Source organism: Euprymna scolopes, chromosome 31, assembly GCF_053919585.1.
Source record: "Euprymna scolopes isolate OS-2025 chromosome 31, ASM5391958v1, whole genome shotgun sequence".
Classification (NCBI taxonomy): domain Eukaryota; kingdom Metazoa; phylum Mollusca; class Cephalopoda; order Sepiida; family Sepiolidae; genus Euprymna; species Euprymna scolopes.
The window spans coordinates 36108328-36122366 of record NC_136512.1 but is presented as its reverse complement, the minus strand read 5'-3'; the positions used below and the strand labels follow the sequence as shown (position 1 = coordinate 36122366).

The 14039-nt window shown below is 35.9% G+C and overlaps 1 protein-coding gene across 3 annotated transcripts in view; it reads right to left on the bottom strand.

The window, feature by feature from the left end:
• Positions 1-3387: 3387 nt before the first annotated feature.
• LOC145255691 (tryptophan--tRNA ligase, mitochondrial-like) overlaps positions 3388-14039 on the bottom strand; it is a 63355-nt gene continuing 52703 nt past the window's right edge. For 2 of the 3 annotated variants that reach the window (XM_080114257.1, XM_080114259.1), the window contains one exon: positions 3388-4889. In XM_080114257.1, coding sequence (XP_079970383.1) covers positions 4435-4889 — 455 coding nt within the window. In that variant the 3' untranslated portion in view covers positions 3388-4434. Of the gene's footprint in view, positions 5569-14039 lie in introns of all 3 variants that reach the window. The other variant, XM_080114260.1, reaches the window with a different exon arrangement.

The window sequence follows — 14039 nt, the reverse complement described above, 5'->3', positions numbered from 1 at the left end:
TTTTGTTTTATTGAACGAAAATTAAAAATTTTTTTCACAATATAGCTGAAAAGGTGATCTATAAATTGTAATAATTGTTTGAAATTTGGTCGAAAAATGAGTAAATGGTGAAGCTTCAAAGCAGTTCTAAATGACTAAAACTGCCACTTAACCATATATACAAACACTACCGTGTTTAAATGATAATACAGTTTATGGCATGACACTGTATCCAGTTTCGACATGCCATTTGAGGGCTTTGGGGAGTGTAAAATCACTCATTAGTGCTCATTACGCTCAAATCTATTCCAATCTGGAGTGTTAGTATTTGTTTCTCCTCCCTTCCTTTTTGATTTTTCTGTTACACGAAAATTATCTGGTTGAATAAACTCTTTATTTTCCCAAAGAACATGTTTGAATTAATTGAATAATTATATCTTTTTCAGATAACAGAATTAGCCTCATTCCTTGGAGGAATACAACACACATGGATGCACCAGTATCATTGCCTTCTACAAAGGGCTCTAAACACAGGAGATTTAAAAATAAAATTTTGAATCTTGTTTTATGGCTCGAACATGCAACTGCGGTTGGTGTATTTTTAAGGAGTGCGAAACTGGTAGCTCTCAGTTTAAGCTGCGAGTTGGAAATGTGAACTCATAACAATTTTACTTGCCAACTCAGTTACCAGTTGTTGCGACCTGAAACGGATGTCTATTATTGTACCTATTGGAATAAATCTATTCTATATTATTACACCTGAGTATAGTTTCCTATCCAATGATACAACAGAAACAAATATATCTAATTTTACTAAAATTTATTGGTGCATTTTAGGAATGGGTACCCAGAGATTTGCAGTTGTGGTTTAAGCAATTTGGACTACAAACAGAGAAAGCTGAATCAAGTTCCGACTTTTACTGAGATATACAAATATTACTTTATGGCAAACAATTAGAAAGCGTATTATTTTGATTATTAGGTCTACTGTTCTCACCCTAAGTGTTATTTGCACAACATTTTGGTTAATGTAACCTTCGACTTTCTTCAGATGTATCTTGTTAAACTCTGGAATCTTTCAGTTGAACTCAAAAATTTGCACGAAATTTCGATTAGAACCTTTTATTTAATTGACTGGGGTAGCATACTCTCATTTCATTTGCCATGACTTGGTAGAAGTCTTAAATAATTCACGGTTGTATTTTCGGTGTTGTCAGCACTGAGGATTCAACAAGAAGAATGTTACTTTTACAACTGAATCTTATATCTTCTCAGGGTTTTATTCTGGCTCAATGGTACCATTTATATATGTGTTCGTGGTAACTTGCTCGTGGACATCTCATAGAGATGTGATATCCTGGTCACGGCACCATTTATAACAAGACCGATACTGCACCTACCACACGGGGTGTCCTTAACCTCGTCGGATTCCACCCGATATGACAGGTGTTCTTTCGATCGTACATTGTTCTGTCACAAGTTAGCCTGTTGATCGTCTTCACCCACTGTGTTTTCATGGTGGGGCGCTTTGCCTCTCGATTGAATCGTCTCCTACCCTGTGTAGGTAGTTTCCGAGTACATCAATCACCCCGCTGGTCCTTGCGGCTTGCTGCAAAATGAAGAGTCCTCACCACAAACAAACAGAACTCCGGTTTATAACAATAACAAACTATTAATTTCATTATTTCATAACAGCTACTGCCTAAATTGAGGTGACTGACTATAGCAGTGAAACGATGTAAGACCAGACCAGTAAAGTCACAGATTTCCCATTAACACAGGCTAGTAAATATCATAACATCAGGCCCTGAGGGCTCCCAAATCGGGAGCGCTTGACCAGCCCAGCCATTCAGTTTGCTGGCTACGACTCTACTCTTTTTAGAATTCCTTTTTCTAAATCCACCCTCTTTTCCCCACCTCTCCTTCAGAGAGTGGTTACTAACACCCTTTCTTCCTTCCTCTTAGAGCTTACCCTTCGTCTTGTCCACTCAACACCTCTCTCTCTCTCTCTCTGTTCCCCTAATTTCTACTCCTCCTCTTCGAACTTATCTCTACCAAATTTTAACCCTCATTTTCACTGAGGTTTTTATTTATTATCAAATTAGGAGTGATTAGTCATTCCAGGTCGAACAATGCTTGGTGGCGACCCTTACCCTTGACCCCCATTCTAAGTTGTCAGCCTTAATCAGCTAAGGATCTCTGGATCTCTTCATACTTCTCAACAGAGGTTTTAAAAACAACTTTTCATGTTAACAGACATATGATGACAAATGAGATAAAAACAATTATTATGTTTTTTCTCTTTCTGACAAAATCCCATAGACATTTCTGTTTTGTCCCAATCAGACATCAACACCCTCTCTTCCTCTATCCCGTTCGGTCAAACACCCCCTCTCACCGCAATATGCACCTCGCTGCATGCATTCATGACACCAATATCTATTACTTTTGGGATATACTTATTACTTTTGAAAGTTTTCATTTAGAATGTTTTCCACGGTAAAAGAAAAGAGCATTGACGTTTTCATTTGGGATTAGTGTTGGGATGCAGTTTAAAAAATACAGAAAATATCTTAAAAAAACTTTATGATGTACATACCCATCATAGAATGCATATTGTAACGTTGCAGTTACAAACAAAGGAAAGAAATAAAAATCCAGCATTTTATTTTCTTTTTTTAACATAAGTTTTTATTACCGTTGTTACTCCTTAAAAAGTTTCTCGCTGCGACAGATCATCTAACCTGGCACGCGTTTCTCTTTCTTTCGACTGCACACCGGCTGTAGCCAGCCTATTCTTGTCTTTGGCTTTACATGTCCATTTTCTTTGATGCACACTTTGCTTCTCTGACCATGTGGTGCATTTTTTTCTCCTTTTTCTCCTTTTTGCACACACTTCCTAATTTGCATATGTGCCTTTTTTTGGCTACTGCTGATGCTGCTAATCTCTTCGCAAGCCAGCTATCTTTCACTGCTGCTACTATTTTCCCACGCACCTATATGCACTATGTTAAAATATGTCACATAAATTGATTAAGTATTTTTTTTTAACCAGGAAGATCAAATTTTATAATGAAGTGAGAACGTTGGGTTTTGATCAGCCACGTTTTATAAATCAAGGGAAGACCAACCCAATTTGAACTACCAAGATGATAATCAGCTATAATTTCCTATTAAAAGAAATGCTTTTCTATATGAAAACATTATTTGATTAATTTATGTGATTTTTGAAATTTTGTATCGTGATCGGTAAATACATCATAAAGATTTTTCTGCAATTAAGTTTTTTTTAAATTGGTTTAATTCTAAATAAGTACCAACTTTTGTAATACAGTTTGTGTTAAATAAATTGAAAAAAAAAAGTTTTATCAAAAATACAATCCTCCAAAAATAACATTAAAAAACACAGAAGATGAAATCAACAATTTATTTTAGTAAATAATTTCTTTACAAAAAAAAATAATGCTAATAAATTCAGTTTGTGTTCATTGAACTTCATTAACATTCGCCGGTCTCACAAATCTCTGGTGAAACTTGGATTTGATAACGTAAATACTAAAATGTTTCGGATTGCTATTCCTAAAAAGTATGTTTAAATTTATTGGTTAACCTTTAATTTGAATAAAGATTCATTACATTAAAAAGAATAAATCATTCATTTATTTGAAATGTCTATCCGATAATTTCAATTAAAGATGCTAAGTAAAGTTTGATTCCATATAGAGGGTGGTCAAAATTAAATGCCACCCAAGCATGAGATTCACAATTTGTTCTGCAATTCAACCATATTTTGTACAAGTAAACTTCAGTTTATGCCCGACTTGTCCACCGAGTTTAACCTGGACACTGTCCAACAGTCTTTGTTTTATCATTATTCAATGATATGTTCCAAATGTGCATCTTTGCACTGCAAGGACACCTGTGTATTGAATTTGAGCTGTGATGGCTGTCTTCAGTTCAGAAATAGTCTGGAAATTGTTTTGATAGACTTTTTTTTTTTAGATAATCCCACGGATAAAAATCTAGAGGATTAAGATCTGGTGAGTATGAAGCCAATTCTGATCACACCTTCTACTGATAAGACGATCATTAAAGTGTCCCCACATATCATTGAATAGCAATAAAAAAAACTGTTGGTTATTCATGACAGAAACTTGATGAACAAGTCAAGAATAGACTTACTTATATGATACATCGATACATCGTTGGATTTTATAAAGATTTGTGAATTTTGTGAGTGATTTTATGAATAGTAGCCTGTGTAGTTTTTCTGGTTTTGCATTAATCCTGCCTTGCACTCAGGTTTTGAGGAAATAGGTTAACTGTTCATTTACATGCAAACTTTCATTATTTAATTATTTTAAAAATGCACGTAATATTCAAATAAATTGCTATTCGACCGATGTTTTACAACAACAAAAAAAGTTTTTATAAACAAATTCCATTGAATTCAGATCAGGAAATAGCAAATCCTACAAGATGTTTAACTTCTTTCATTGTTGATTCTGCAATTGGTGCTGCCTTCTGCCGTCCAATCTCCAGGACACTAACCAGATATCCCTTGTCTGCCTGTAACCGTTTGATTTCAGCTTGAATTTCAGTTAGGTATTGAATGAGCACATCGGCCAGATACATTTTATATTGTCCTGTGTCAAGATCCGAGAGATTTTTGCAAATCTGTTCTGGTTCAAGACCCGAGATGGCACTGTGGATGCTAATCAAGTTTGACACGCCTGGTCGTCTGTCCGGCTCATAGGTCAGAGCTGAGATGCAATCTGTCTGTGCTTTTTTGATTTTCATCCGGATCTCTTCAGCACTGTCTGTCAAGTCTATCCGACTAAGAGGATTTGCTTCAGATTTGCTCATTTTGACAGTCGGATTCCGAAGATTCTGAACTTTTGCAACATGACCTGCAAAACAAAAACAAAAATGTAAATTTAAGATAAAAATATCAGTTGATAATCTAAATTGAAAGTTATTGGTGAATACTTGGTGGATGGTGTTGATCAGGCTTGCTTTGGTGTTGTGGGAGGTCATGTTGGTGATGTTCTTGACATATGACCAAACAAAGTAGTCCAGCAGGTTCAGATGAAGGGAGGATCAGTGAGAGAAGGGTACAAAGTTATAGTGCTCCTTCTGAAGCCAAGCTCGAGATTTTTTTGGACTTGTGGACTGGCGCCGAGTCCTGCTGCCACACCCAGGGTTTGCCAGCGGCCACCTAATTGCACCAGGGAATTACCACATTCTTCAGAACATCCAGGTACACTTTGGTGTTGAATTTCAAGCCGACTTCAAAGATGTGATATGACATGATGTGGTCCTCACTTGAAATCACACCAAGACTATAACTGTGGCTGGAAACTTTGTTTTCATCACCCTGGCATGTCCCTGTTATCCGTGGCAATCCAGCGATGTATTTTGAGGATGCTGGCAAAGGTCCTGTTGTCATAACTTGGATCGGTATAGAGCAGGAGTTGTACAGTGGTGCATCTCCGATCTCGCTCATTGAACATTCTGTCACTTTCAGACATGATAGAAGGCTCCTATCACACTTGGGATTTGTACACAACTGACCAACTAGGAGATGTTCTGCAACAAAAACAAAGAAAACCAGTTTTCATCAAATGGAAATGGAATCATGTTGTCTTTTCTAGTGTGACAATTTTATCGTTCCACCCTGTATTAGTTGTATTAGATATTAAGTGGGTAGATCGACTAATACATAATTTAGTTAGAATAACAGGAAATATAAAATATAAATTCACTGTGAGGTTAAAATTGTTTAGGCTGTTTCCTTTTTTTTTGTCTTTGTTTTTGGGAGTCACCACTTATCAAAGCCCAAAGACCACTCGAGGATAAGGTTAGTTGGTTACTTGCTTTATGACGACCTTTGTTGGGTCATTTAATGCTGAAGATCGTTTTGATTTGTTTTATTTATTTGTTTTAGTGTGTTACACTTTTTTTTGTTTTTTGATTGGGATAAGGTTATCTGTCTTAATTGAAAGTTTTTTGTAGGGGCTTGATGTTATATTTTTAGGTATAGTTTGATCTCTCTCAGAAATGAGAGAATGTTGTCTGTGCAGGTGTTTTTAAATATGTCTTTCATAGTGTTGGATTTTAGGTGGCGTTTTCTTGCAGTAGCATAGGATCCGCATTCCACAAAGATATGTTTTATTGTGCAGGTCTTCTGACATGTTAGGCATTATGATGATTGCAACATCTGTCAGACGAGTGCCACTTCCTCAGGCACTTAAAGTCCATGAGCCCAAAAATGACTTTTTTTTTTTTTTTTTTTTTTTAGTCCTACCGGTGAATTCACACGCTCAAGCAGGCATCATACTGAAGACGGTCATTGAGATCAATTATTACATGCTTCCAGCATTTTAAGCCTCCACATGTCACAACTTTTCCATCGCCACAGGACCATTTTTATAGACAAATGCCTGAGAGAGTATCTATATACAGATGATGCTACAGAGTCTTAGCTTTGTACGACAACTAAGTCTCTCTCTCAGTTCAAAATGTTGAGACCCAGCAACAAGCAAGAGCAAGATAGCCAGCAACAAGTTAAACTGCTGACCAGCTTAATGTGTGTACTGGTCTCCCGCTTTAAGGCTTTTTAAATCAGAGATTTGCTTCTCCTAGAAAGGTTGCCTTCACCACGGCTTACGGGAGCCCTCTCCACCCAACACATGGTGCTAGTTGGTCACTGACCCCGAAAAAAGGTTCATTCGCCGTTTGGAAGGTCTTGTTTTTAATCCTTCAGGGAGACTAGCCACCCTCCTCACCAAACAAGTTTGGTGGGGGAACCAGTTTAGTTGCTGGTGATTCGACCATGAGGTAAGTAGTACTGGGTTACATGGTACCAGTAGCATATGACATGACCTGACATAGGCATTATACATACATACATGCATACTTACTAGCTGGCCGCCTGGCGCTGCCCGGTTGTACAATATGCTTACACATGATATTTTGATTTATCCAGATTGCACAAGTAGAGAATTAATCCTCTATTGATTATTATATGTTATGAGGAATAATTTGCCCGGTGAACTAATTTGCAAAAAAAATAAAAAAGTAAAAAATAATAATAATGATAATGTCGTTCATCAAATTCCGTCTATGTTTGTTCACAATATCATGTCAGCTGATATTTGGGCTTGATGATCTAAAACATAGTCATTTTTTTGTTATAGATAAAATGGAAGAATTTTTACAGGGGAATATTTTACGTAACACCGGCTGGTGCAACTTAAAATATTTCCCTGTAAAAATTATTTATCTATCAAGATCGTATTTTTTTAATTTTCGATATTTCTCGAATGAATTTCTGTACAAAACAAATCTAACAACACTGCCAGACATATAAATTATCTTTGTGTGAAATTTGCAATAAAGATGGAACACCCCTCTCACTCACACACTCTCACACACACGACTTTTATATAATAGTTGAGATATATATATATATATCTACAATTTGTGTGTCTGTGTATCTGTGTGAGAGTTCCTTCTCTATGGACTCAAAAATGGCTAGGTTGATTTTTATGAAATTTCACACAAAGGTACTTTATGTGGATGGCTAGGTGTATCAGAAATTTGGAGGAATTTTTGACACCTCTAACAGAAAACTGCGAATAAAATATGAAAAACTCGTAATTTCTCTTTTTAAAGTGGGTTGTTTATTTTCTGTATGGAATATACTTCCAAAATAAACTATTAAAGTTGTTTAAAAAATAATAGAAATATTATTTAAAAAAAAAACAGTGTTTACAAAATGCCGACACGCTTCATGCAGCCATTTTTTTTACGTAATGAAATGAATTGAATTTTACGAGTTAAATATATTTCAATTTTTAAACTTTAAAAATCTATCAAAATTTTTCTATTGGTTCAATTTTTACGATATTTTCAGTTTCAATGTGAAATTTTATACTCTTTCCAATAAACCCAATATATTTTAGACAAACGTTTTTTAAGCCCCCCCCCCATTTTGAAATGTCTATTAAAATTTTAATAATTAATTTATGTACCAAAGTTTTATATATCACAAATTGAAGATAAAAGATCAATAAAAAAAAAAATTCTAATTTAAAACAAAAAAAAAAAAAAGAAGGTTTTTGAAAATTTACCTGTAAAGTCTAAAGTGTAAAACCTTTTTTTTTTATGAAAGCTAATGTTATGCTTATATCGTCAAGTAAATACCGGACGCTGGCGGCAAATATTTCTATTTCACTCAATGTTTTCTTTTTTTAGATATTTAAAAAAAAAAAAAATTAGTCGATAAAGAAGTATTAAGATATATCAATCAAAAACTCATGCATTTCATTAAGAGAATTAAAAAAAAAAAAAAAAATCGAACTGGATTTTTTGTTTTAGGGGGAAAACTTATAAGAGAATGTGTGTTTCTTTTTAACTACAGAGGATGAAAAATACTTATTTTGGTTAACACACGCAATAAAAAATAGACATTATTTATGTCCCTTTGATGAATCCATATTTGATAAATTTCATAGTAGCAGGAGGAGCTTTTTTAAGCTTGCCGCAAAACATGTTATGAAAATGCGATTTTCTACGACCCTTGCTTTAAAATATCCTTTTATTTAAAAAATACATGGAATTTCAAATATAAATATGGATATATTCTGAACAATGAAGAATGGAACAATAGTATTTTTTTATAGGTAAGTGATTTTTTGGAATTTATATCGATTTTTTATAATCGACGTAAGTTAAATTTCGTTTATTTTCTTCAAATCTTTTTAAAGAAAACCGATTTAAAAAAACAAATATTGCATAATTTGTTATTAAACCCGTTATTTTTTAAAAAATTTGGTCTTTGCTCCTTTAATTGAAAAAAAGTTAGGGTTTGATTTACATTTTTCAAGTAGTTAAGCTTCGAAAAGATAGTAAGTTGAATTATTAGTTCTTATCACATCATTTTTTAATGGCCGCTTCTAATACACCTAGTGGATGACAGTGTTATGTTGGAAGGTCTTTGATAAGAATCAATAATCGAAATAATCCAATGAAAGCAGGAACAGGCAATTTTGACCAAAGTTAACATCTTACACAGCCTAACATCATAAGTGCATTTGAAAAGTTTTATTACCACACAGGCAGAAAGGCTCAACACGTAAAATCAACAGTAGGTTCTTTGATATTACAGAAGGTTATTACAGATTTGCTATTACAGAAACACTTTCAAAATGAATGTTTCTGGTTAAATCACATTTTAAACTTAAATTGAAGCCATTATCACTGCACAATCAGTAATGCCAGGCATATAAAATCAACAATAGATTCTTTGATATGACAGGGGCGTGTTTGAAATGAATGTTTCTGTTTAGAACACAACTGAAGCATAATACTTGACTTTTACATTTTAAATTTTTAATTCAAGCCATTATATATAAAAATAATTTCATAAAATCAACAGTAGGTTCTCTATAGTGCAATGTAGACTACAATATTTTGTGAACTTAGTCACTGCGAGAGGCACATGAAGCTTTCTCCAAGTGCATCTTGATGAATCCCCAATTAGAACAGGCAATCAATTGATTTGATTGGAAAATGGCTATTTCATCGATTTTGATGACAATAAAAATATAGGAGTGTGAAACATTTGTTGACTATCATTCAATCCCGGGCAACGTCGGATCACCCTGCGAGTATATATTATTCTACGTACCTACTTAAAATTTCTTGTCATAAATAATTTTACCAAGAATTCTTCATAAGTTTTGGTTTCGATTTCGATTATGGCTGAAAGAATTCAAGTTATATATATTTATATATATATATAATATTTATTTTCATATAAATTTTTATTTCAGTTTTGATTCAAGCTAATGCACCCAAGTCATATGGATATATTCTTTTTTTTAATTATTGAAATCGCAACTTCATAATATATAAAAATCGATAGAACATTAACTCTATAATAATATATATGAAATTTGCAAGAATTAAAATATCATATTTAAGCGTACTTTACGACTGGGTTTTGCCGGGCGTTTGTGCTAGCTTACTTTTACAATTTCAACAAAAAAGCTACAACAATATCAGAGCGTGTCAATTTATGCTGAACATCTACAGAATGCTAAAATCAATATATTACATATGAATGAGTCCGTTGTGGAATTTACACAGGTCCCACTAGTTTATTTTAATAGTACTAGTAATGAGTAGAGCTTAGCAGTAAGTGATGAAAATATAAAAGTCAATTTAGCTACATGTTTCACCTCTTAAGAACTCATCAGGCTAAAATGCATGGAATTCATATTATCAGGTGTTTTTGCATATACAGAATGGAACGATAAAGTTGTCGCCATAGAAAAAAATAACGATTCCATTTTCGTTTAATGAAAACCAGTTTTCTTTTTTTTTTTTTTGTTGCAGACCATCTATTAGTTGGCCATTTTGTTGCAGACCATCTATTAGTTGGCCAGTTTGTTGCAGACCATCTATTAGTTGGCCATTTTGTTGCAGACCATCTATTAGTTGGCCATTTTGTTGCAGACCATCTATTAGTTGGCCATTTTGTTGCAGACCATCTATTAGTTGGCCAGTTTGTTGCAGACCATCTATTAGTTGGCCAGTTTGTTGCAGACCATCTATTAGTTGGCCAGTTTGTTGCAGACCATCTATTAGTTGGCCATTCTGTTGCAGACCATCTATTAGTTGGCCATTCTGTTGCAGACCATCTATTAGTTGGCCAGTTTGTTGCAGACCATCTATTAGTTGGCCATTTTATTGCAGACCATCTATTAGTTGGCCATTCTGTTGCAGACCATCTATTAGTTGGCCATTCTGTTGCAGACCATCTATTAGTTGGCCATTCTGTTGCAGACCATCTATTAGTTGGCCATTCTGTTGCAGACCATCTATTAGTTGGCCATTCTGTTGCAGACCATCTATTAGTTGGCCATTCTGTTGCAGACCATCTATTAGTTGGCCAGTTTGTTGCAGACCATCTATTAGTTGGCCAGTTTGTTGCAGACCATCTATTAGTTGGCCAGTTTGTTGCAGACCATCTATTAGTTGGCCATTTTGTTGCAGACCATCTATTAGTTGGCCATTCTGTTGCAGACCATCTATTAGTTGGCCATTCTGTTGCAGACCATCTATTAGTTGGCCATTCTGTTGCAGACCATCTATTAGTTGGCCATTCTGTTGCAGACCATCTATTAGTTGGCCATTCTGTTGCAGACCATCTATTAGTTGGCCATTCTGTTGCAGACCATCTATTAGTTGGCCATTCTGTTGCAGACCATCTATTAGTTGGCCATTTTGTTGCAGACCATCTATTAGTTGGCAATTTTGTTGCAGACCATCTATTAGTTGGCCATTTTGTTGCAGACCATCTATTAGTTGGCCAGTTTGTTGAAGACCATCTATTAGTTGGCCAGTTTGTTGAAGACCATCTATTAGTTGGCCAGTTTGTTGCAGACCATCTATTAGTTGGCCAGTTTGTTGCAGACCATCTATTAGTTGGCCATTTTGTTGCAGACCATCTATTAGTTGGCCAGTTTGTTGCAGACCATCTATTAGTTGGCCAGTCTGTTGCAGACCATCTATTAGTTGGCCATTCTGTTGCAGACCATCTATTAGTTGGCCATTCTGTTGCAGACCATCTATTAGTTGGCCATTCTGTTGCAGACCATCTATTAGTTGGCCATTCTGTTGCAGACCATCTATTAGTTGGCCATTTTGTTGCAGACCATCTATTAGTTGGCCATTTTGTTGCAGACCATCTATTAGTTGGCCATTTTGTTGCAGACCATCTATTAGTTGGCCATTTTGTTGCAGACCATCTATTAGTTGGCCATTTTGTTGCAGACCATCTATTAGTTGGCCATTTTGTTGCAGACCATCTATTAGTTGGCCATTTTGTTGCAGACCATCTATTAGTTGGCCATTTTGTTGCAGACCATCTATTAGTTGGCCATTTTGTTGCAGACCATCTATTAGTTGGCCAGTTTGTTGCAGACCATCTATTAGTTGGCCAGTTTGTTGCAGACAATCTATTAGTTGGCCATTTTGTTGCAGACCATCTATTAGTTGGCCATTTTGTTGCAGACCATCTATTAGTTGGCCATTTTGTTGCAGACCATCTATTAGTTGGCCATTTTGTTGCAGACCATCTATTAGTTGGCCATTTTGTTGCAGACCATCTATTAGTTGGCCATTTTGTTGCAGACCATCTATTAGTTGGCCAGTTTGTTGCAGACCATCTATTAGTTGGCCAGTTTGTTGCAGACCATCTATTAGTTGGCCATTTTGTTGCAGACCATCTATTAGTTGGCCATTTTGTTGCAGACCATCTATTAGTTGGCCATTTTGTTGCAGACCATCTATTAGTTGGCCATTTTGTTGCAGACCATCTATTAGTTGGCCAGTTTGTTGCAGACCATCTATTAGTTGGCCAGTTTGTAGCAGACCATCTATTAGTTGGCCAGTTTGTTGCAGACCATCTATTAGTTGGCCATTTTGTTGCAGACCATCTATTAGTTGGCCATTTTGTTGAAGACCATCTATTAGTTGGCCATTTTGTTGCAGACCATCTATTAGTTGGCCATTTTGTTGAAGACCATCTATTAGTTGGCCATTTTGTTGAAGACCATCTATTAGTTGGCCAGTTTGTTGCAGACCATCTATTAGTTGGCCAGTTTGTTGCAGACCATCTATTAGTTGGCCAGTTTGTTGCAGACCATCTATTAGTTGGCCAGTTTGTTGCAGACCATCTATTAGTTGGCCATTTTGTTGCAGACCATCTATTAGTTGGCCATTTTGTTGCAGACCATCTATTAGTTGGCCATTTTGTTGCAGACCATCTATTAGTTGGCCATTCTGTTGCAGACCATCTATTAGTTGGCCATTCTGTTGCAGACCATCTATTAGTTGGCCAGTTTGTTGCAGACCATCTATTAGTTGGCCATTCTGTTGCAGACCATCTATTAGTTGGCCATTCTGTTGCAGACCATCTATTAGTTGGCCATTTTGTTGCAGACCATCTATTAGTTGGCCATTTTGTTGCAGACCATCTATTAGTTGGCCATTCTGTTGCAGACCATCTATTAGTTGGCCATTTTGTTGCAGACCATCTATTAGTTGGCCATTTTGTTGCAGACCATCTATTAGTTGGCCATTTTGTTGCAGACCATCTATTAGTTGGCCATTTTGTTGCAGACCATCTATTAGTTGGCCATTTTGTTGCAGACCATCTATTAGTTGGCCATTTTGTTGAAGACCATCTATTAGTTGGCCATTTTGTTGCAGACCATCTATTAGTTGGCCATTTTGTTGCAGACCATCTATTAGTTGGCCATTTTGTTGAAGACCATCTATTAGTTAGCCAGTTTGTTGCAGACCATCTATTAGTTGGCCAGTTTGTTGCAGACCATCTATTAGTTGGCCAGTTTGTTGCAGACCATCTATTAGTTGGCCATTTTGTTGCAGACCATCTATTAGTTGGCCAGTCTGTTGCAGACCATCTATTAGTTGGCCATTTTGTTGCAGACCATCTATTAGTTGGCCATTTTGTTGAAGACCATCTATTAGTTGGCCAGTTTGTTGCAGACCATCTATTAGTTGGCCAGTTTGTTGCAGACCATCTATTAGTTGGCCAGTTTGTTGCAGACCATCTATTAGTTGGCCATTTTGTTGCAGACCATCTATTAGTTGGCCATTTTGTTGCAGACCATCTATTAGTTGGCCATTTTGTTGCAGACCATCTATTAGTTGGCCAGTTTGTTGCAGACCATCTATTAGTTGGCCATTTTGTTGCAGACCATCTATTAGTTGGCCAGTTTGTTGCAGACCATCTATTAGTTGGCCAGTTTGTTGCAGACCATCTATTAGTTTGCCATTTTGTTGCAGACCATCTATTAGTTGGCCAGTTTGTTGCAGACCATCTATTAGTTGGCCATTCTGTTGCAGACCATCTATTAGTTGGCCATTCTGTTGCAGACCATCTATTAGTTGGCCATTCTGTTGCAGACCATCTATTAGTTGGCCATTCTGTTGCAGACCATCTATTAGTTGGCCATTCTGTT